This window comes from Globicephala melas, chromosome 14 (assembly GCF_963455315.2).
Source record: "Globicephala melas chromosome 14, mGloMel1.2, whole genome shotgun sequence".
Classification (NCBI taxonomy): Eukaryota; Metazoa; Chordata; class Mammalia; order Artiodactyla; family Delphinidae; genus Globicephala; species Globicephala melas.
The window spans coordinates 41,153,084-41,178,789 of NC_083327.1; the positions used below are offsets into that span (position 1 = coordinate 41,153,084).

Genomic DNA, 25,706 nt, shown 5'->3' on the forward strand with positions numbered 1-25,706 from the left:
AGAGACCCAAGGAGTTAAACCAAAAAAGAATAGCTGGTAAACAACAAGAGAAAAAAAAGCTAACTTTTGGTTTTAAAAGTTTGTCAGTGAAAACGAAGAAAATAATTATAACATAAAGGACAGCAGGGTTGGAGGAAAAATGTTGGTTTCACTTTGTTTTAAGTAGAGGAGAAGGAATCCAACAATAAAATGCAAAAGATGTTACAGCATTTTATTCTATTCCTAGGTATATGCCCAAGAGAAATGAAAACATATGGCTACACGAATACTTGTACATGAATGTTCACAGCAGCACTGTTCATAATAGCCAAAATGAGGAAACCCAAACATCCGTCAATTGATGAATCAATAAACGATGTAGCATATTCATAGCAGAATATTACCTGGCCATAAAAAGGAATGAAATACTGATATATGCTACAACATGGATGAACCATGAAAACATTAGGCTAAGTGAAAATAAATAAACATATGATTCCATTTATATAAGATGTGCAGAATGGGCAAACAGAGAGACAGAAAGAAGATTCATGGTTGCTAAGGGAAGACTGGGGGTGATTGATAAAGATTTCCTTTAGAGGTGCTGAAAATGTTCTAAATTTGATTGTGGTGATGGATGCACAGCTCTGTGAATATATTAAAAACCACAGAGGTGTCCATTTTAAATGAGTGAATTGTAAGGCGTGTGAATTATATCTCAATAAAGCTATTACCAAAAAAATTTATTTTGAGATTCTTTTCTTGATAAACTCTAAGACATTTTTGCACATTTCTTTTTATTCCTTATCCACTCAGCATTTATTTTCTAAATATATATTATTTTATAAATCATAAATTACATAATACTTGTTTCAAAAGCTTTAATTTGAACTTGCAAAATTAACCTTACTTTTCCTCCTTGCTTTTCGGAACTTGACAGCAGCCAGATTTATTAAATTCATTCCATACAGATTGTAGTCAATGAAGAGCTGTAGGAGGTAGGGAATATGCGCTTCATGAGGCTGATAAAATTTATTCATTATGGCTCCACTTTGCAAAAGTTCACATATCCTAAATTAGAAAAAAAAAGTTATATCATAAAATTATGTTTCCTAAAATGTTAAGTGAAACGGTGATTATACAAATATAGAGAATAAAACACATTATACTAGCACACAAAATTTTGATTTCAATTATACTGGAAATTTGTATTTTGTTGGAAATTGAAAGTTTAAAATCAACTTTTAAAGTAAGCTGCATGCTCTGAAAGAAAATGACAAAAAATGCCTTGAATGAAGAATATTTTGACTTCTAAAACTAATTTAATGCTAACTATACTGAAAAACCTAAGATGTCAAAAGGATTTTTAAAATATTAGCTTTTTTAAAAAGTCCAGAAAAAATTCTGAAAAGATTACACAAAAATTCTAAAAAAGGACATATGACTCAATCAACCACACAGAGATGTTACCACTTTTGATATTTTTATTCTCTGAGTTATTTTTCCTTCATGATGGGGAATACAAATAACAGGCAATTATAAATAGTGCAAGTGCTATGCAGGGGAAGTATATGAAACATCTAGAAGGGATATTAACCAGACTGTAGCTTCTGCAAAGCCTTCTTGAAGAGAAGTCTCTAAAACAGGAGACTAAACAATGAACTGGAAATACTTTTTCTCAGAGAGGAGAAGAGTATTTCATGCAAATAAAATTGCACATGTGAAGGGTCACAAGAAAATGTGGTTTATTCAAGGACTGAAACCACTGAGTGAGGCTTAGAGACAGAGGCTATGGTGGTGGTAGGGGGAGGGTAGAGAGGTAATGAGAAGTCAGATCATGCAGAGCCTATTAAAGACATCTGAAAAGGTGGTGGAATTTGCCTGTGAAGAGCAGGAAAATGAAATGACCAGGTTAGCTAGAGAATGCAGAACACTACAGACAGAGAGTGAGAGATTACTGTAGAAAAACTAAGATGATGGTGGCTTCAACAAGGATCATGAAACTGTGTTGATTCAGGAGACATATAAGGAATAAAATGGTCAGGACTTGATGACTAACTAGATATGAAGGGTGAGACAATATGAGTTGAGGATAATGCCTAGATATCTTGGTTAAGCAGCTAGTTGGCGGTGCTACATTACTGGAAGAAAACAGGTTTGTTTGGGGATTTTATTTGGAGAGGAAATAAAGACAAACTCAGTTTTAGATATACTGGAGTTTAGGTATACTGGAGTATTCAGGGAGATTTCTATAAAACTATTAGAAATGATAATAAGGATGAGGATAAGGATAATTTTGTTAACAGAGTAGAGGAAGCAAACATATTTTGGGGCACTATGTACTGGACACTGTGTTGGGTGCTCTAAATGCTTAATCTCAAGTAATTCTTACTACAAACCTATGGTACTACTATCTCCATTTTATAAACAGAGAAATTGGGTCTTAGATCAAAATGTTGTCCAAAATCACACAAATAAAAGGTGGAAGTGCTAAAATTCAACCCAAATTTTCTCTGACTTGACCCCTCACTCTTAACTATAGTGCTTTTCTATTTATCCAGTAGATAGATGATTTGATATACTGGTCAGGAGCTCTGGAGGAAAATTCAAGCTACTGATATATATTTGGAAGCCAAATGCACAAAGATTTTAAAAAATGGGAGTATATAAGACTGTAAAGTGAAGGGAACATATAGAGAGAAAAAAAATCAATGCCTAAGACAAAAGTCCAAGAAACAACCACAATGTTAAAAGAGGAATCAACAAAATGTTGTAAATATGAATGACTAGAAAGGTATGAGGAAAACCAGAAAAGGTTTACATCAAAGCAGCCTAAATTAAGGTACCTAAGCACTGACAAGTGGTCAAAAGGTAAGGACAAAGAGGTGTTAATTGGGTTTAACAACACTGAGGTCACTAATGAAGGCAATTTGAGTGAAATGGTTGAAGTAGAGCCTATATTGGAGTAAGTTAAAGAGTGAATGGGAGGTAAGACACTGAATCCACAAAGTATAGATAAATTCTTCTGGGAGGGGACTTCCCTGGTGGCGCGGTGGTTGAGAATCCGCCTGCCAATGCAGGGGACACAGGTTTGATCCCTGGTCCGGGAAGATCCCACATGTTGTGGAGCAACTAAGCCCATGTGCCACAACTACTGAGCCTGCGCTCTAGAGCCTGCGAGCCACAACTACTGAGCCTGCGCGCCACAACTACTGAAGCCTGCGCGCCTAGAGCTCATGCTCTGTGACAAGAGAAGCCACCGCAATGAGAAGCCCGTGCACTGCAAGTAAGAGTAGCCCCCACTCGCTACAACTAGAGAAAAGTTGTACACACAGCAACGAAGACCCAACACAGGCCCCCCAAAAAAAAAATCTTCTGGGAGAATAGCTGTAAGTATGAATGTCTTTGAGTATGAATGTGTGTATGTGTAAAATTCACAGAGTCTTATTAATATTTAAATGGTGTGGAAAGGGAGATGGGGATAACTGATAGATGGAAGCAAAGGTCAAAGAGGGTAGAATATGAGCTTTAGAGGTAAGGGGGTAAATCTCTTCCACTGTAATAGGCAGTGAGAAGGACAGACTGGCTGTGAATAGATTTTAAGAATCTTTGATTGAAAATTAAGAGAGCTTTATTTTGATGGTTCTCAAACTTTTGGCCCCAGGACCCCTTTTCATTCTTAAAATTTATTGACAGCGTCAAAGACCTTTTGTTTGATTTGACACTTACCAAATCAGGTTAAAACAGAAAATTTTAAGAAACTTATTTACTAATTTTAAAATAACAACAATAAACCCATTATATGTTAACATAAATAACAGTGTTTTATATATTAAAAAATCCTATATTTTCCAAAACAAAAACAATTTAGTGGGAAAAGAGGAATTGTTTTAATCTTTGCAAACCTCTGTTTTAATAGAAGACAATTGGATTCTCACATCTGCTTCAGCTCAGTCTGTTTTGATATATTGTTTGGTTGAAGCATATGAAGAAAATCCAGCCTTACACAGATAAATAATTGGAAAAAGGAAGAGTAACTGAATAGCCTTTTCAGGTAAACGTTGATCTTTGTTTCTACTACATGGAAATGCAATGGAGTGGTAGTTTCTTAAAGGTCAGCAATAATGTGGAATTTGAAACCAAATCAATGAACTTTTTGTACTCTGTTATATTAAAACTTATTGGTCTACCTAACACTTGGAGTATTTTTACCCATGCATAATTTTCTAACATCATGCACTGGTCATTTGGAAAATATAGATCCACTAAGTTATATAAATCTTCTAAATGGTGATACATTTCATTAAACAATATGGAAAAAATGTTAATAACATCACCTATCTCATCAGAAAAATCTTTTAAGTACTGAAAAGTGGTTAAGTTCACAGTAGAAAGCTCTCCCACTCTGGCCTCACTCTCACGTATTTCTCCTTGCTTTGAAACTGAAGAACGAATTTCTCTTGGTATAGAACATTTGGTCTGGCTAGCAGGGCACTAGGATTATTACACAAGGCAGCCAATCATCTCTCTTTATATACTTCTACAAACTCTCTAAGACAGAAAAGCAGCAGTTGGGTGTAAAACAAGGTCCCTTACCCTTAAAATATCCTTCCTAGAGTCCAAGCTATGACTCTCTCTCTTTACACATATATGTACATATTATGGTCTCTTTCTTTAATAATGCTACAAACTATACAGGCCTTTCTTCTAGATTTTTCTTTTTATTATTAAAATACTTAAGTGATAGTTATTCATTTTTTATTTCATTTATCTTTGTACCTTTTCACCATTGCAGGGTTGTAAAGATAGATCTTCATAAAGTGTCTTTCCTTCTCATGATAACCATAAAAAGGCCTGAAATAAAAGAAAAAGACATTTCAATTTATTTTCATCAGAGATGAAATAATGCAACTTATTGTCCTAAATGGACTCAGCTGGCCGAATTCAGTCTTACTTACATTGAATATTACCAACCGCCCCCCAAAAAAACAAAAGAACCTCCAAGACTTTTCAATTAAACCTACCACAAGGTTAACATATGACATTATAAAATCTTGTTACGGGCTTCCCTGGTGGCGCAGTGGTTGAGAGTCCGCCTGCCGATGCAGGGGACGCGGGTTCGTGCCCCGGTCCAGGAAGATCCCACATGCCACGGAGCAGCTAGGCCCGTGAGCCATGGCCGCTGAGCCTGCGCGTCCAGAGCCTGTGCTCCGCAACGGGAGAGGCCACAACAGTGAGAGGCCCACGTACCGCAAAAAAAAAAAAAAAATCTTGTTACTTCTTTTAAAAAAGTTTAAAAATACCACTTAAAAAAAAAACTAGGGACAAAAAGGAGCAGCAAACTATTTATACCTTCATTTCAATCATCATGGCTCTATTAAAAAGTGGCTTTTTACTCAGACCATGTATGAGAAGAACAGAGACCTTCCTGATACCTTTTCCCATTTCCTATTTTTTCTGTCAAAAACTAAAGCTGTTCATCAACAAAGTCCTTTAGTTGACAGAATTTGTATCACTTTCCTTATTTGTCTCTGTTATTAATTTTACAAGTTCACTAAGCAGAGACAATTTACCTGTTATACATATGTACATATGTGTATGTGTGTATAAAACACACTCAAATCAAGGGAAACCTGTGAAAACTGTGTAGACAGGAACTTAAGAGATTGAAAAGACGACAGCTTTACTAAGGACGCTATTTATGTTGAGGCTCGGTTCTTCTCAGGGTATCAGCTAGAGGGGGGAAAGGGAGAAGCAAAAATCTATGTGATAGGGAGAGAAACAAGTCCTCAATGCAAGAAGGAATAAGTTGGGCTATCATGTTATATCATCTCAGGAGGATCTGAAACTCTGATATACAGACTACCATTTTCAAAGGTGATGTAATTAGAAACAATATATAAATAGGTCTGAATTTATAGACAAAATAATAAAAAGTATTTGCCTAGAGTTTGTCTGTAAATAGTGGTTGGTTAAATCTTTAGGTGGATAAACTCAACTTCTTTTCATTAAAAAAAATATTTTCCCCTTATGATGGGCACTAGATAGAACTTACCCTCATTAGGACACCATTTCTCTCTGTCATGTCTGACAGTGTAGCAGACCTCAAATACAGGAGTAAGTTGGCAACAGAGTCATTATTTGAGGTATATTTAAACAACTTTTTTTTTAATATAAACTATTTCAAGTCTTTAGGTCAGAACCATCTGTATGATTGCTGTAAAGCAATTTCTATTTAAAAAAAAAAAGTCTAAAACGTTCTTTGTCTCATCCTTACCACTCACTCCAATCTTATCTCACACCCACTCTTCCTTTTTCCTCCAGCCATTCTAAACATTTCAGCCCCTTCTAACTTGATCCACTCTCAAGTAATCTGCCATTCCCTCTGCCTGGAAAGTTCTGCCCTGAACCTTTGTATGGCTTACTTTCAGTCTTCATTCAGGTCTCTGCTTAAACTCACCTCCTCAGAAAGGTCTACTCTGACCATCACTCCCTATCCCCTACCCTTTACCATTTTTTTTTTTTTAAATAACACTTACCCTTTCCTGTCTAGTTTGATGCTGCTCACCCCATTTTTGTTGCCATGAAGGAAGGGGTGAAACACACATTATATGAATGATCTCATTCTCTCTCACCAGCAAAATTCAATTCTTTATTCCTCCTGCTTTGGTATTTTTCATATACATAAATATAGCTCTCTGTCTAAAGATAGGAGTTATACCTTTAGCCAGATAAATGGAAAAAAAAGAGAATTAAATCTGCACTGCTGTGGTCCACATTATCTTTGCTTTGTTTTTGCTAAAAATCTTCAGGATTTTACAATTAGAATCTTATAAATTTCAAAAACTGAATACAAGACTATCAAATCCCTACAATTCTTTGTAAATCTAGGATTCTGCTTTTGTAACTATTGCCCCAAAATACAGCCTGGAAATTCTATAAATTCAGTTTTCTGCTTCTTCTAGCCAAGAAAGTCTCTGTATAATTTAACCTGCAATTCTTACTTTCTGCTGTTGACTTTAGTTGATTTTGCCAAAAGAATTTCTCCACAGGGAGACTCTCTGGGAGAAAGAAAGTAGAATGGAGCAGAGTTCGAGAGTAGATATGTTTATATTTTAAAAATTATATCTGATAATTGGAGTTAGTTTTTTAATATAACAATGAGAAGAAAAATGAGCACAGATAGTGGAAAAAAACCCTCAGTTAATTAATTTAGATGGATTAAGAATCTTTTCATAGAATATTTTCTAGAATCATGATAGCTAAGTGACAAGGAACCCCTGAAATGAGCCTAAGGTCATGGTCCTCTCTCTTAACCCAGCTTCAGTATAGTACACAGTCTAGGAAGACTGGAATTAAATTTGTTCACGTTTTCATTTGATAGCTAGATGCAACTTGCTTACTTAGAGGAGTAGGCAATACTGAAGGAGTAAAGGAATCATAGAAGCTACAATGCATGGTAAGGGAAAAGGGGACCTACATAAGAAAAAAACATAGAAAACATTAGAATGGGAGAAAAAAGAGAATGGCAGCCATAAATTAGACTGAACAGCTCATCTTTTGCTTCCAGGTCTCTAGATTTGTAACTCAACTAACTCTTAAAAATATGGTTATGCTTTTAACAAATGCCCACCAAACATATAGAAAGACTGGTGACTCATTATTCATTCCACTAGGCTGTTTGGAGATTCAACTTTGAAATGAGAATATGTATAGGAAAGTTCCGAGGAATCATTAAACATAAAAAAATTAGAATATAAAGCTGATGATTATCTTTAACCTAATTGTTGCTATCATAGGATGGGTGTGAACTTTTACCTCATTCATTTATCCAAACAAATAGTTATTGAGCCTTGTTTACTAAGTGCCCAACACCATACAAGGTGCAAGGGATATAATGATGGACAGACAAACATGGTCCTTTTTCTCATGGAACTTACAGGCTGGTGGGAGAAACACATAAGAACTAATAAACAAAAAATTAAAATAACTGCAAACTATAGTAAAGTACTAAAGAAAACAAAGAATGGGCTAAGATACAGAATAATAATAACAACAACCTATTTTAAGGAGGGAAGTCAGAGAAAACTTCTCTGGAGAGGTGAAGGATTTGAAGGACTGGAGAGGGGTAGCGCACTCAAGGAAAGGAAACTGCATGTACAAAGGTGGGAAAGAGCTCAGCACATCAGAGGAACTGAAAGAAGACCAGTGTTTCTGGATGGAACACAGTGAACAAAGTTACAGAGGCAGGCAGGGGTCAGAAATTTAAATTTTAATGTATAAACAATATGAAGCCACTCAAGGATTTTAAATGATTTTAAAAGGATCCAATTTACATTACAAGACAGGTACTTCTGCAGCTCTGGAGTGAGATAAGAACAGAAGAAGGAAATTCAATTAAAAGGATACTGTGGTGGTCCAGAAGAAAACCTGGATTAAGGTGGAAGAAGTAGACAGATTTAAGATGGATTTCATACAGATGTATTCAACTCATATGTTCCAGTACGAGCTCTAAATCTTTCCCGCCAGCCTGCTCTATCTGCACAGACTCAAAACTTTGTAGTCATACCTGACTCCTCTCACAAACTTCATCCAATCAGACAGCAAATCTTGGGGACTCAACCCTCAGAATAGATCTAGAAGCTGACCACTTCTCACTACTCCCCTGCTACTACCCTAGTTCAAGCCACCATATTTTCTCACCCAGATTAATGAAACAAGAGTCCTAATGTTCTCCCTGTTTCAACTCTCATGCCCCTATGATCTATTCTTCCCACAGTTGCTAAAGGAACCCTTTCAAGTTTAAGTTAGATCCTGGCTGCTCAAAATCATGCAATAGCCAAAATAGAATAGTATGTATCAGCATCAGCAGAAAGGTTCACAAATTTCTGGGTCCCACCACCAGAGTATCTGATTCATCAGATGTGGGGTGAGACCAAAGAATATATTCTAAGTTCTCAAGTGTGTTAGTCTGAGTCCTCCAAGAAGTAGATGTCAAAATGTGCAAGAAATTTGTTAGTGGAAGCACCTGTGAGAGAATATGAGGATGAACTCAGGAGAGGGTGGGACAGCCACAAGACTTAGACACAGGTCTGATCTAAGTGAAGGAGAGAGGGACAGAGGGAAGATGAGTGGAAGTGTCTTTTATTGCAGTGTGATTCTAGTGGAAGTTCAGAAAGGCTGTCCCAGAGTTACCAAGTGTCTCCCAGAAACAGGCCTGCCTTAGTAGCCTTGCTCTGCTTAGCCAATGGCTGGGAGTAGCCTATGGAAAGCAGCTTCAGTTTACACAGGATGATAAATGGATTTTAGTGCAGTAGCTGGGACCGTTGTTCAATTATGCTCTTTGTATTTGGAGATCTGAGAGGTGCATTCTCATGGCTGTCAAACCAGGTAAAAGTGATTTTGGCGACCCACTGGCCAACATGATCTCCATTCTGTCATATCTCTCTAACCTCATTTTGTCCACTCTCCTTTCCCTCCACTCCAGACACCTGGCCTCCATTTTGTTCCCACCCCCTCACCTTCAAGTCTTTGCTCAAATGTCATTTACCATGTCAATGACACCTTCCCTGATTACCCTATACAAAACTGCCACCAGACTACTTCCCCACCCCATACTACTGATCCTTCTTACCTGTTCTACATATTTTGTTCTATAGCATTAATTATCATGTAATAAATAAATTTATTTCATGTTCTATCTGTTGGTTACTTTCTGTTTTCCATTACTAGAATGTAACCTCCATGGGGGCAGGGACCTTTGTTTTGTTCACCAATATAAAAGGTGCTCAATAAATACTTGATGAATAAATTACATAAATTTCTACAGTTCTAGGAAGCAGAGAAATGGAAAAAGTTAAAACAAAAATTACTGTTAACCATCTATCTTTCATTGCAATAAAAATGGACTTTAAAAAGTTACAGTAAGAAATTCACCTTGGTTCCATTAGATTAGAAATAAAAGAAAAATGAACAGAGTATATTTGAATTGGATATGTTTTCTTTTAACTAGAACAGTAATATAAATACAGATAAATAGAAATTTTAAAAGATGTTATCATATACTTACATTCCTGATACTAACGACACTTTGAACACGTGCTGAGCAGTGGAAGATGGATTGCCTAAAGCCACATTAAGTGCTCTGTCGATACTGAATGCCATCTGAGAAAGATAGCTTTCTGGCTGCTGTCCATAACCATCATATGGCACATAGAGGTAAGGAAAGATGCCATGTAGATGAAGACATGTCTTCTGACCTAAAATGTAACACATTGTAAAGTTTAGACTTGAGATGCATTTTAAAACCTTAACATTACAAAGCTCAGAATACAAGTCATTTAAATGGTCTAAGGACAACACAGCTTATCTGAGGGAAGGGTTGAAGAAACTAACCCATAGTTAAAGCCACCTGTATTGACTACATTTTACAACAGAACATTTAGAAGCATTTTATAAATATAAGCATTATAGTTTGATTTAAATAGTAGTTTTGGTGCAAATATGTTTGAATATTTCACCCTCACAATCTAACTACTTTTACGTACTTCACTGAATTGCCCTATAACAGTGGCCCCCAATCTTTTTGGCACCAGGGACCGGTTTCATGGAAGACAATTTTTCCACGGAATTGGGGGGGGGGGCGGACGGTTCAGGCAGTAATTCGAGCGATAGGGAGCAGCAGGTTAAGCTTTGCTTGCTCGCCTGCCACTCACCTCCTGCTATGCGGCCCAGTTCCTAACAGGCCACTGACTGGTAACTGGTCCAGAGCCCAGCAGTTGGGGACCCTTGCCGTATAATACCACTTAACGCCGTGTTATGAAGCTTACAAAAGCTCACTGAAAGTTTACTAAATAAATCAATGAATGTGTCTGTCTTGGCATCCAGTGTGTGGAGTTTTGCTATGTGGAGGGGGGGCGTGGTTTGGGAAGGGTAAAAATGAAATTTTGCTACTAGGGAAAAAAAATCAAAACAGACAAAAAAAAATCAAAACAGACAAAAAAAAATCAAAAGAAAACCCCTACAAATCAACTGTCTGTAATGGACTTCTGGATATTTAAATTGCACATTTGATGGAGTGGGACAGGGGAGACACAAAGAGGGAAAAAAAACAGCATGCACGCTTTCCAGGAAGCCATTACATCAGGCAAGGTGCAGAAGGGGTAAATGGTGCTGATTTGCCAACAGACAATCCCGTATAGCCATGATAGAGAAAATAATATGAGTAAGAACCCACAAAATAAGTGCTACCGAAAAAGTAACGTATCCACGACAAGGTTAAGTAACAACAGCAGCAACAAAAAGCAGATGCATCATTATTCTCATGAATCTGGCAGGGCTGTATAAAAGTGGTTCCTTTCCTCTGAACATTGTCCCTCGTTCCCCTTGGGCACATGCTATTTGTCTAATTCAAACAGAGAGGAGAAGAGCAGTGATGGAAGAACACATGAATTCTTCTCATGCTGTCACTTACTACTGCCCTGCCAACACAATCCTAGGGCTTCTCTCCCACCTCTTATCCCACTCTGTTCCACTGGCTTTTTCTTTTGGTAGGAAAGTATTTGTTTGATCACTATCCTATTTATAATTTAGGGTGATTTATGTAAAATACATAGAAAATAGTTCTATGTTCTGTTGATACTTGTATTTACACTTTTTACAGTGAATAACATCAGCTTGTCTTATTTTTAAGGTACAGCTATAACAGAATTAACAAATAAATCTGGAATAGTTATTACATAAAGTATAGCAAAACTGGAAAAGTCACACAATGGAATAAGATCTATGCCCTCCCGAGTACAGTATTCTCATTTGAGCTACCAACTTTGACGTTTTTGAAAAATTACAAATTGTGTTGCTGTTAGACCAATTTTAATTTCTAATTTTATGTTACTTAATTTCAAAGGAATGAAAAAAATATTTTCAGTTAAAAGCAAATTCTTTAACCATTCTCTTTTATTTCTAAATATGCATGATACTACTTCCTAAATATTGCAGCTTTCAATTCTTCAAATAGAAAAAATTCAAATTGTAATGATGAACGAGTCTTAAGAAAATATATTGATATTTTATCAATTTACTGATGATCTATTTGAATGCTTTTTAAACATCTCATGAAAAAAGGTTATAACCATTACACTTCTGGATATAAACCACAATTTGGTTAAAAGTAACTGGCGGGCTTCCCTGGTGGCGCAGTGGTTGAGAGTCCACCTGCCAATGCAGGGGACACGGGTTCGTGCCCCGGTCCAGGAGGATCCCACATGCCACGGAGCGGCTGGGCCCGTGAGCCATGGCCGCTGAGCCTGTGCGTCCGGAGCCTGTGCTCCGCAACGGGAGAGGCCACAACAGTGAGAGGACCGCGTACCGCAAAAAAAAAAGTAACTGGCATGCTAAACTACGGGGTAAGGGAGGTAGGGAGACAGAAAAGTATCCCCTTTTTAAGTTGACAAATAAAATATAAGACCGGTGGTTACAAAATTACTAGCATATTTCACAAGCAATATTGTAAGTTCTTAAGATATGAGTTTTACAGTCCATATCTTAATAATGTAAATCTGGGTAAGCTTTATAAGAATAATAATAAAATCTGATTTCTAATAGTTTCTTTATAGGCAGGATGTTCACAAAGTTCATAAAAAATTTTACCATATCCTCTTTTCACATCTCCTATGAAGTAGGGGCCAGAGAAATGATCTTTCTATTTATAGGCTTTGGAACAATAATTTACGGTGTATGATTTAGAAAAAAAAGCAGAAATCATTTATTCAGCAGGCACTGGACTAAGTGCTTTATATATATTTATTTCTAAAACTTAGTACAACTTTGCAAGTATCACAAAGGTTAACTTTCCCAAAGTCACATACCTATTAAGTAATTGAATCAGGATTTAAAAGCAGATCAACAAAATCTAAAACCAATGCTCTTTCCATTTAACCATTCTGGTTCAATGTTTTTAAGAAAGTAAATATTGGCTTCCTTAATCCTTAATTCCTCAAGTTCTTATTTTTGTACTGTAAACACCTGTTTTCTTACTGGGCTCTCTCTCTCATTTGACTGCAAATTCTTGGGAGCTGGTGTTGTGTTTGAATGATAGTAATATCCCCAGGATCCAGCACAAAACACATTAATATGTGTTTACCAGATATTTATTGAACGAACCACCAGCAAAACAGAATAGTTGCTTAAGGAGAAGGAATGGTGTGAAAGCCTAGAATATCTGAAAAAACAAATCTATGAAAACAGAGGGACTCTGATACAACTAAGGCACCACCATCAGGATTACAGAAGAACATAAAGGATCTCCAGCTTATTGCACTTTCCTACCCTGAATGACCCAACGTCCCATGCAAAGCTGTAGTCACTAAATCAACACAGATGCACCTCCGTGTAGTTCTCCAGCAGTAGGGATAGCTCAGTGCTTTACTCACCACCCTTACTCAAGAACAATCTCCTGAAGAACAACCACGGCCTAAGGAATTCTTGGCAGAACCACAACAGCTCTAATACAGAATAAGTGTCACAGAAATTATGAGAAACAAGATAAAAAAAGGAAACTCAAAAGTTAAACAAAGAAAGAGAAGTGTGTAAAAATGAACAACAATTTCTTGTCTTTTATCATTATAAAATTTGTGGTTCTGTCAGAGCGTCGCTTTATCTTGACAAGATACAGACCACTTTTATTTTTTCCCCTCCATCAGCTCTATCCCACACAAATATGTGGAGCCATACAGATGTAAAGTCCCTCAGAGATAAACTAGTCTACCCTGACCTCCCTCACTCAAGATTATTTTCGGCTGTGAGAAAACACCCTAAAATCAGTGCTTGTAAGCATTAAATTAGTGGCTTCTCTCTCATAAAAGTCCACGTAGCTGGTTACGGATTCAGGTTTTAGCGGCCTAGTGAAGAGGAATGCTTGACTTCAGCCTAGAGGCTTTTCTACTATACTCCAAAGAGTTCCACACACAGGATTCTTCTAAGAAACTTTTTATAAAATTAATAAAAGCTATGCTGTTTCAAAACCTTACTAAATGATTTGGGATCCTGGATATTAGCTACTTCCAGGTAAAGTGGATCCAAAGAAAGAAAATATCCCTACTTTCTGAATGCCCCCTATTATTGTCATGTGAAACTGAATTAAGGCAACAAATACAGTAGGGATAAAGACTGTCATTGGGGGAATAAGCCTATGTACACAGGTTTCAAAAAATTTTTAAGAGTGTGAATTTTCCAATTTGACTGATGTCGTCTCATTCAGAAACTGCACAAGCTTGTTTCACGAAAAGTGCCACGGAACTTGTCACAGTATAACTACTCGCTTTTAAAGACACTACAGCAAAACTTTGTGGAATCGGCTATTTTCCAACTGTGTGTAAGAAGGGCTTTTATAACTAAGGTAGGTGCCTCTGTAACAGCCAGTACTTGGGTGCTCTAAATCTAATCTTTCACATAACTTAGAATTACACTACACATAAAGTCCTCTGTATTCCAACATTTCTTATATTGTTTTCTCACGTGTTCTTCTACATTTTAAGTGCCCAGATTTGGGCTCTGAATTAATTCTGCTTCTAAAACCTTGTTAGTTTATCTGTAGCAAAATTACTTTTGTTTTTGTGGATCCATTTTCAATAAACAGAAAGACTAACAGGTGCCATTCCTCTAATTCCGGGGTCTGCAAATTTTCTTCTGTAAAGTGGCAGACAGTAAATACTTTAGGCTTTCTGGACTATACTGTCTCTGACAACTACTTAACTCTGTTGTTGTAGTCTAAAAGCAATCATAGACAGTACTTAAGTGAATGGGCATGGCTGTGTTCCAATAAAACTTCACTTACAAAAACAAGCAACAGGGGGCTTCCCTTGTGGTGCAGTGGTTGACAGTCCGCCTGCCGATGCAGGGGACACGGGTTTGTGCCCCGGCCCGGGAAGATCCCACATGCCGCGGAGCGACTAGGCCCATGAGCCATGGCCGCTGAGCTTGCACGTCCGGAGCCTGTGCTCTGCAACAGGAGAGGCCACAACATTGAGAGGCCCGCATGCCGCAAAAGAACAACAACAACAACAACAACAACAACAAAAAAAAACAGGCAACAGGAGGGATTTTGTCCATGGATAGTAATTTGCCAAACCCTGATCTGATTAGAGTTCCTTGTCAACCAGAACAGGAAAATTTAATGGCGTCTTCTTTTTTCTTTTTTTAAAAAAACAAGCTGATTGGTAATCACAATCTAAATCATGCTGACCTAAGAGTATCTTAGGAGACTGAATAAGAAACGCTCATTTTGTAATTTGCAAACCCCATCTCCCAAATCTCAATCGACACAAGATTTTAAACAAAACTCTACAGAGCTATCAAACAAACAAACAAACTTGGCTATGTGAACAGGAATATCTGTACTTATGAAATTTTTCATATTTTCTTCATGGAACATCTCTTTTTAAGTTTTATATTACTATCGTTAACTCAACGTTTCCCTCCAGTCTTTCTTTTTCCATGCCCACAAAACCCACAAAATGAGTTAAGCAAAACTCCTCATAGTCACAGTTTGAAAGCAAATGTTATCTCACCTATTCTCATTTAAAAAGGAAAAGTCTTAAAGATGTACTCTTAGCCCTAGAAATTACATTTTTTCAGAATTTATGCTAAGGAAAAGATTAAGAATGTACATACAGATTTAGATATTAAAATGTTAAGAGAGTATAACTAATAATAGTAAAAAATTGAAGATAATAAACTTCCCCAAGATTAAGTAATTATGGCATATCTGTATCTCAGAACAAATCTATGGCTCTCATACCAAATCCTGCTTGCCACTTGTTTTTGTAAATCAAGTTTTATTGGAATACACCCATTTGGAAGGGTCTATGGCTGCTTTTGCTACAGGAAGAGTTGAATAGCTGTGACAGAGACCTTCTAGCCCCTCAAAGCTTCAAAAATGTACTATGTGGCCCCATAGAGAAAAAGTCTGCTAACCTCAGCAATAGGTGGTATTGACGTATATTTCCTAGCATAAGATGTTTATGACATATCTATTTCTGGTGATGTTCAGATTTAATTCAGTTATGAAACTATATATAATACATTAAATGAGATAATGGGTGATTTCTTTTTTTTGTTGTTGCTTATATTTTCTAAATATTATACAATTTGTGTAAAAGAAAGGCAGGAAGGAAGAAGTCACCTACTTCTCAATGACCTAGAAATTAGAAACAAAATAAAACAAAAACTAAGTATAAACACTAACTTTATAAAGGGCATATGTATATAACTTCCTGTTGAATAGTTTCTCTTCATTTTCTCCTTTCATTCATAAATAATGCTTTGGGGTCTCACATACATTCACGCCATTTTATTTCTTCAACTAAGGTATACAGGACTTTATTTAGAATCATTGGCTTTAAGTTACTAATCCTACATTACTAACAGCTATATCCCTCAGACACCAGATGTTTCAAAGGCCTATTTTATTTATACGTCTGCCTAATATATCTTTGTATTCTCAGTGCTGAACATGGTTGGTTCTGTCGTTCATACATGTAGGCATAAATTCTCTATTCATCAAATAATTTGTGGAAGCCCAATGTTCGGTGCTAGGCCACAGGCTGCTCATAATCACAGCCCTGGATCTCATGGACTTGACATTCTACTTGGAGATAAAGACGAATAAATAGGCCATTACAGTGTGGTAATTCTATATCCAGAAGTATCTAACTCAGTTTGTGAGAATATAAGAAGGCTTTCCTGAGGAAGCAATAAAAGAGCAAAGTGAGAAAGAATACTGCAGTAGGTACAGATACCTGAAAGCAAACAAGAACATGACATGGTCTGGAAATAGGAAAAAGGCAATTAGGATGGAGCAAGGAATGCAATGGAGAGAAGGGCAAGTGTGTGTGTGTGTGTGTGTGTGTGTGTGTATGTGTGTCTGTGTGGACTCTGTGACCTATTTGGATTTGCATTTTATAAAGTTCCCTTCTGGACACATTGTGGAGAAGCTGGGGACAGAACTATAATGGGAAGATCTGTTTTGGAGGCTGTTGGAATAATTCAGGCAGGAGATGTTAGTAGAGATAAAGAAAACCTAAATCGAAAGATTTAGGGCACAGAACTGAAAGGTCACTTACTGTAATTTGAAGGTAGGGTAAAGGAGAAAGAATAAAAAATGACCCACATTTTTGGTTTAGGCAACTAGACAAATGGGAATGTCATTCAAAGAAAACTGAGAAAGAAGAATAGGTTGATTTCTGTTTTGAACTTGAGGAATTTTACATGTCTGTAGAAATTCCAAATGAAGATTTATGTTAAGCAAAATTAGATACAGATGAGGAGCTTAAGACAGAGATCTGAGCTAGAGAAGAAGACAGATTTGAGAGTATGAGCAACAACTGAGTAAGAATGTTCAGGGAAAATAGACAAGAGAAGGGGTGTAAGCCAGAAACTTGAGGAATACTAATATTTAAGGGAGGAATAGAGGATTTTGATTTATGTGGGATGTGAGAGAATCAGCCCCTGAAAGGGCTGCCTGGCAAGAAAGGGAGGTAATAGTCAGTGAATAATTGAGAATGTAACTATGTTAGCCATGGAACCAGAGTTCCAAAGGTCCAGTAGAAATGTATAAGAGAAAGGCAAGCAATGAGAGGCTGGGTCAGAGACTGGAAGCAGAATGATGATAAAAATATACAAAAATGGGAAAAGGCACTTCCAGAATGGCAGAGGAAGGACCTTGGAAAACCAGCTCCTCCATAAAAGCAACAAGAATACTGGCAAATACTGTCAAAGGAAAAGACAACCTACTCAATGGGAGAAAATATTTGCAAATGATATGACAGATAAGGGGTTAATGTCCAAAATACATAAATAGCTCATACAACTCAACATCAAAAACACAAACAACCCAATTTAAAAATGGGCAGAAGACCTGAACAGACATTTTTCCAAAGAGGAAGTGCAGATGGCCAACAGGCACATGAAAAGATGTTCAACACTGCATCTTTTAGCTCAACACTGCTAATCATTCACACCTGTCAGAATGGCTATCATAAAAAGAACACAAATAACAAATGTTGGTGAGGATGTGGAGAAAAGGAAACCCTCAAACACAGTTGGTGGAAATGTAAATTGGTGCAGTCACTGTGGAAAACAGTGTGGAAGTTTCTCAAAAAAACTGAAAACAGAACTACCATATGACCCAGCAATTCCACTCCTGGGTATATATCCAAAGAAAATGAAAACACTGATACAAAAAGTTATATGCACCCCAGTGTTCAGAGCAGCATTATTTATAATTGCCAAGATACAGAAGCATCCTAAGTGTTCATCAACAGATGAATGGATAAAGAAGCTGTGCAATATGCATACACACACACACGGAATACCACTCAGCCATAAAAAAGAAAGAAATTTTGCCATTTGCAACAACAGGGATGGACTTGGAGGGTATTATGCTAAGTGAAATAAGTCAAACAGAGGAAGACAAATATTTTATGATGATCACTTATATGTGGAATCTAAAAAAATACAACAAACTAGTGAATACAACAAAAAAGAAAGACTCACAGATATAGAGAACAAACTAGTAGTTACCAGTAGGGAGAGGGAAGGGGGGAGGGGCAATATAGGGGTAGAGGATTAAGAGATACAAACTATTATGTATAAAATAAGCTACAAGGATATATTTTACAACACAGGGAATATAGCCAATATTTTATAATAACTATAAATGGAGTACAACGTTTAAAAATTATAAACCACTATACTGTACACCTGTAACATATAATATTGTACATCAACTATACTTCAAGAAAAAAATTTTTTTTAAGAATACTGCAGGGCTTCCCTGGTGGCACAGTGGTTGAGAGTCCGCCTGCCGATGCAGGGGACACGGGTTCATGCCCCGGTCCGGGAAGATCCCACATGCCGCAGAGCGGCTGGGCCCGTGAGCCATGGCCACTGAGCCTGCGCGTCCGGAGCCTGTGCTCCGCAACGGGAGAGGCCACAACAGTGAGAGGCCCGCATACCGGAAAAAAAAAAGAATACTGCAAAATATTGTCAAAATCAACTTTATTTTTAGCTTTGACATTAATTTAAAGGCTTGTGACAATCTAAGGAATGTTTATTCAAGAAAACAAGTTGACTCTTAGCAAGAAGAGCAAGCTTTCTAGTGTCTTAACTTGACCGAATTCAATCTCTCATCCCCAGCTCCAGATCAATCTTGAAAACCAAAATATTGCAAATATGGTAGCTGTGAAACCCCAAAGCCAAGCAGATACTGGAGAGACCAGAATAGATTTGAAGTTCTCCCAAAGCCTCAGAAAACGGTTACTATTTGATGTGCCTTGCACCTTGCTAAAATACTCCATTCTCAGGGCTTGTCTTTGTTTGATAAGACTCAAGAGCTCATTCTATGTGTATTGTCCTATCTGCAGCATATTTGTTGAAAATAGTCATCAACAACTGTTTAACACTGCAGTTGCCTGAGCGATTTTTACTAGTTGCAGCTAATAAGAGGCTGACCAAGATACTTAAAAGAAAAAACGGAGGAATGAAATGTCCATAAGGGGCTTTGAAAAGCTCCGCAATAGTCCTGGGAATTTAGAAGGCTAGGCACATGTGAGGAGCTGTGTGAATGTGCAGGAAGACCTGAGAAGGCCCTAATCTTTCACTTCTGGTTGACCTTGAAGCTCTGCTTCAACATATGCACACAAACAAAGCCCCTCAGCAAAAGCTGAATAGAGACCTATTGGTTCAAGTCATTTAAAGAAATCTCTGGCTAATCAGTAACTGATCACTGAGTTAGCTGAGCAGACTTCAAAGAACAAAAACTGAACAGAATTAGCCCAGGAAAATCACGAGAGAAACAAGCAGCAACACCAATAACAGAGCAAAACAAATCCTGGGAGTAGGAAGAAATATGATTTTCTTAACTGTCACATTATTTAAAATGTGACAATTTATTTTATTGTATTTAAAATGTCTAGTTTCCAACGAAAAAATTATGACATACAAAGAAATAGGGAAGTATGGCCCATACATAGGAAAAAAAGTCAACAGAAACTGTCTCTGAAGAAGCCCAGATATTGGTCTTACTAGACAAAACCTTAAACCAGCTATTATAAATATTTCAAAGAAATAAAGCAAATTATGTCTAAAGAATTAAAGGAGTTTGAGAGTCATGTTTTACCTAATGGAGAATAAAAATGAAGAGACAGAAATTATAAAAAAGAATCAAATAGAAAGCTGGCATTTAAATATGAAAAGGATATTTCCACCCAGTGAAATTAAAACAATAAGAAGAAGATTCAAACAGACATTTTCAAGTTGAAAAGAGCAATAACAGAAATCAAAAATTTACTAGAGGGGGTAAACAGCACATTTGAACTGGCAGAAGAACCAGTGAACTTCAGAGAGGTCAGTTAAGATTCTCCCCAGTCCGAGGAACAAAAAGAGTAAAGGAAAATGAACAGAGCCTCAGAGATCTGTGGGTCTTCATCAAGTATACCAACATAAACACAATGTGAGTTTCCGAAGGAGAGGAGAGAGAGAAAAGAGTGGAAAGAATATTTGAAAAAATTATGACAAAAAACTTCCCAAATTTGATGGAAAACATTAGTATGTATACCTAAAAAGTTCAATAAACTCCGAGTAGGACAAAGTTGAAGAGATCCACATCTAGATGTTTCATAGCCAAACTGTCAAAAGACAGAAAGAGAATCATGAAAGCAGCAAAAACAAAACAAAACAGTTCTCAGATACAAAGTTTCCTCAAGAAGATTAAGAGCTGACTTCTCATTAGAAACCATGGAGACCAGTGGGCAGTAGGATGACATGGTCAAAGGATGAAAGAAAAAGACTGGCATCCAAGAATTCTATACCTAGCAAAGTACCCTTCAAAAGTGAAGGAGAGCTAGGTGAGGTGGGAAAAAAGAAATTAAGACATATCTAGATAAATGAAAACTGAGAGAATTCGTCACTAGCAGACCTGCCCTACAAGAAATACTAAAGGGTATTTCATTTCAGCCTGAAATGAAAGAACAACAGACAGTACATTAAATCCACACTAAGCAATAAAGAGCAGGAGTAAAGGTAGCTATGTAAGTAAATACAAAAGATAATAAAAATGTATATTTGTAACTCTTCTCCTAACTCATTTAAAGGATAGGTGCATAAAATAATTATTATAAAATTGTGCTGGTCTTCCCTGGTGGCACAGTGGTTGAGAGTCCGCCTGCCGATGCAGGGGACACGGGTTCGTGCCCCGGTCCAGGAAGATCCCACATGCCACGGAGCGGCTGGGCCCGTGAGCCATGGCCGCTGAGTCGGCGCGTCTGGAGCCTGTGCTCCACAACGGGAGAGGCCAGAACAGGGAGAGGCCCGCGTACCGCAAAAAAAAAAAAAAAATTGTGTTGATGGACTTATAATGTATAAAGATGTAATTTGTATAAATGGTGTTACACTGGAGCAAAGTTTTTATATATTAAAATTAAATTGAGATTAATCCAAACTAGACTGTTTTAAATTAAGATGTCAACTGTAATCGCCATGGCACCACAAGGAAAATAACTTAAATATACACAAACACATATATACACAAGCAACAATAACAGAATTAAAATAGTATACTAGAAAATATCTATTCAGCATAAAATAAGGTTGTAATGGAGGAGCAGAGAAACAAAAAAGCTTCCTGCTTTTATACACAGAGAAAACAAAGAGCAAAATAGCAGATGTTAAACTGTAACATAACTGTGTAGGTGGCCAAAGGGCACATTATATCTTGATCTGTAGTTCTCTATTCAATGGGGAAGACCAATTTTCCCACTTTTACATTCACCAGTACAATTTGGGGTACTATGCAAAATAAGAAGAAGTTACAGAATTACCACAAGCCAAAGAAACTCTGGAGATTAGACTCCTTTGCCTCAGCCATGTCTCAGATGTGCTCAGTACATTCCCTTGAATTAATTAACATACTCTATAACCAGAAGAATCACTGAGAAAATAGGAAAGAGACTGACATAAAGAGTACCTTTTTAAAGAGAATTTTTTGAAGAAAATAAAGTGATTAGTATTTGGATGGAAAACTAACTGCATCTCATTCTTGAAGCACGAGCTCACTTGCTAATTCAACTATGAACATCTTCCTTTACCTACAAAAGTAAGTTTAAAACTTGTTTTCTCATTTATGTCCTCACAGCAACTGTATAAATCTATTATGGCACTTATTATGTTACACATATGCTTATGCACAGTGGAATCACATCATGTAAGCGTCTTATTTACTGGGTAGGAAGGGATGGAGGGAGATGGAAAGAGACAGAGGAGGAGACCAAATGAATAATATGAGAACACAATTAAATGGTACCAGTATGTCCAGTCAATAAATTTATCCCCCAGCACTATGAGATATATAAATCTTCTGTTCCTTAGATAGTCTCTCAGTTCCTACATGCCTCTAACAGTGGAAGCAGCTCTTATTGAGAGAGGCAACTAAGTATGATCCTATTGTTTAAAAGATACAGTTAATAGTGTTCATAAAACATGGCCCTGATCACAGACCAACTATCTTAACTAGAGCTCAACTGAGGAGACCATGATTACTGTCAAAACTGAGGAAAACTAAGCTGTTGGACTCATTGAAAGGTAGTGTGATAGATTTCATACAATTTAAAAGACTGTTGGAGAAATTCTCCCTATGAGGTTTTAATCTTTTACCTTTAGCTTCAGACCCTAACCTCCTGTAAGACACAACTTCACTGTCTCTGTCTTCACACCTACAGTGTGAGTTCCTTCAACACACACATAATGTCTTCTTATTCTTCCTATTCTTAATGTCTAGCAGAGAGCCTGAAATACAGCGGGTTTTTGATATATGTTAGATAAGCATGTGTGGTATAATTTTAAAAATATGTATATATTTGATCTTTGTGCCTTATTCCTGATACAGAGCTCCTATAACCGCTGGTATTTCCTGAGTGACAGGAGTATCTTTTGTTATTCACAATGAACCCCTTTTGACCATACCTGAGTTTATGCTAATAAGGTGACTCTTGGTGGGGTCTTTAGATAGCTTCAGAATGGGGGCTGGTTACCCAGGAATCAACCATATCATCAGAGGGTTGCAACTTTCAACACCATTCCCCCCATCTCATCTTCAGGTTCAATCACCAATGGTCAATGACTTAATCAATCTTGCCTCTGTAAGGAAACTTCAATAAAAACTCTTGAACAATGAGGCTTTGGGGAGTTTCCTGATTAATGATGCCATCTCAGCTCCATGGAGACAGAGGCATCTGTGCTCAGGAGCCTTCTGAAACTTGCCCTATGTATCTCTTCATCAGGCTGCTCATTTGTATCCTTTTAAATAAACTGTATTAAGTATAGCACTTTCCTGAATTCTGTAAGTTATAGCAATTTATTGAAACTGAAAGGGAGCTGAGGGAGGGGTTGTGGGATTAGTTCATCCAACTAATCTGTAGTTGGATGAACAGAAGTGCAGGTGGCCTGGGGATCCCATTTGTGGCTGGGGACAGTGGGGACAATCTTATGGGACTGATCCCCTACCCTGTGGGGTCTGCACAAACTTCAGGTAGTTAGTGTCACAACTGAATTGAACTGTAGAACCTCCAAAGTTGATGTCAGAGAATTGAGAATTTATGGTTAGAAAACTGAAACAACAGGATTTTTTTCATACTGGGTAACTCCTAAGAGGGCTTTCAAAAATTGAGTCTACTAGAAAATTTGCCTGCTTTTATTTTTTCTCCCTATAAATATTGCTTTTCAAATGCTAATGAAGATATAATGTCCTTCTACCTCCCCCTATTTGCAAGGGGCTAGAAGGGACTGAATTAAGGACCGCCTTTCCATATTAAACAGCAGTAAAATAACCAACAGCAAAATATAACATACAAATTCTTTTATGATTAACATGTCAAAAAAATAATGAAATGACATGCCCAAAGTTCATATGTAATTTAGTTTGCAATTATTATTATAGAAAGGAAATGAGTAATTACCTTTACTTCCACTGTGATTGTGAGCCTCAGTTTGGATACTATTTCACACACCATGGTATACCATCAAATTTTAGCCTTAAAAAATTAAACTGCTAACAGTGGTTTCAAGCTAGAATCTCCAAGAAAATGTGTACCTCTCAGACTAAATTTCATTTAAAAAACTAGCGCTTATTAACCTTTGCTAAAAATAAAATTCTGACTTGTAAAACAAATGTTGTTTTAGTTTCCGACGTTTTAGCCAGAATGGTCACACATATTAATCTTTGTGGTATTTTGACTAAAAGTTTAAGTAATCCAAGGTCTTGCAGTAAAATTAATAATCTGATTACAATTTGAAAATTCAACTCAGATGATTTAAAGCAATATTAATAGCTAATCAAAATAAACTTAAACCGTCCAGTCAAATTTGTATATAAATGCCTGAATTTTCTTTCAAAGGCACATAAGTGAAATGTTACAAATAATTAAATTATGCAAATCTAGTAAGTTGCTCAACCATACTTTATGGTAGCTAAACAATCAAGGACCTTAAAAGTTTACCTACCTAAAAGAAAGTAAAAAAACAACTTAAAAAAAAAAATTAAGAAATAAAAGAAAGTATTTTGGAATCATATTTTATAAGGGACTTGTAACTAGAATAAACACTCTTACAGCTTAACAAGAAAAAAGACAAATAACCCAGTTTTTAAATGGGCAAAGGATCTGAATAGACATTTCTACGAGAAAACATAAAAATGGCTAATAAGTACATAAAAGATGCTCAACATCAGTAGCCATCAGTGAAATGCAAATCAAAACCACAATTAAATATGACTTTACACCCACTAGGGTGGCTACAATCAATAAGTCAGACAATAACAAGTGTTATGGAGAAACTGGAAACCTCATACACTGCTGGTGGAAATGTTAACTGCTGTGGTTGGTTTGGAATGTAGACTGGCAGTTCTTCAAACGGTTAAACACAGTTATCATATGACCAGCAATTCCACTCCTATACACATGCCCAAGATAAATGAAAATACACATCCACACAAAAACCTGCACAGAAATGCTCATAGCAGCATTATTCGTAACAGCCAAAAGGTAGTAATAACCCAAGTGTTCATCAATTGATGAATGGATATAGTGTGGCATCTATACAATGGAATATTTATTCAGCCATAAAAACAAATGAACTGATAAATGCTACAACATGGATGAATCTCAAAAACCTTATACTAAGTTAAAGAAGCCAAACACACAAAAAATCACATATTGTATGATTCCGTTTACATGAAATGTCTAAAATACGTAAATTTACAGGAACAGAAAGGTTACTAGAGGTTTTAAGGACTGATGGTGCTGGGTGGAGTGAGTAGTGACTGCTACTGGATATGGTGTTTCTTTTTAGAGTGACAGAAATGTTCTAAAACTGATTGCAGTGAGGTTACAGTTACACAACTCTGTGAATATACTCAAAAACACTGAATTGTACACTTTAAATAAGTAAACTGTATGGTATGTGAACTACATCTGAATAAAGCTATTATATATAATTATATATATAATTGAAGTATAGTTGATTTACAATACTGTGTTATTATATATATTTTTTAACCTACCCATACTCATTGTTTTCTTTAGAGGTCTCTAATGAGAAGACTTAATTTTTAATATACCATTAGAGTCAATGCATTCATTAAAATGAATTAGTGGATTTGCATTACAGAAATAAATTAT

At 36.7% G+C, this 25,706-nt stretch overlaps 1 protein-coding gene across 1 annotated transcript in view; it reads right to left on the reverse strand.

Annotated features, from left to right (window-relative positions):
- Positions 1-25,706, reverse strand: part of REV3L (REV3 like, DNA directed polymerase zeta catalytic subunit) — a 178,127-nt gene that overhangs the window by 118,789 nt on the left and 33,632 nt on the right. The window contains exons 2-4 of the mRNA XM_030882819.3: positions 10,049-10,238; positions 4,759-4,833; positions 890-1,050 (exon numbers count right to left, since the gene is read on the reverse strand). Coding sequence (XP_030738679.1) covers positions 890-1,050; positions 4,759-4,833; positions 10,049-10,238 — 426 coding nt within the window. The remainder of the gene's footprint in view (positions 1-889; positions 1,051-4,758; positions 4,834-10,048; positions 10,239-25,706) is intronic.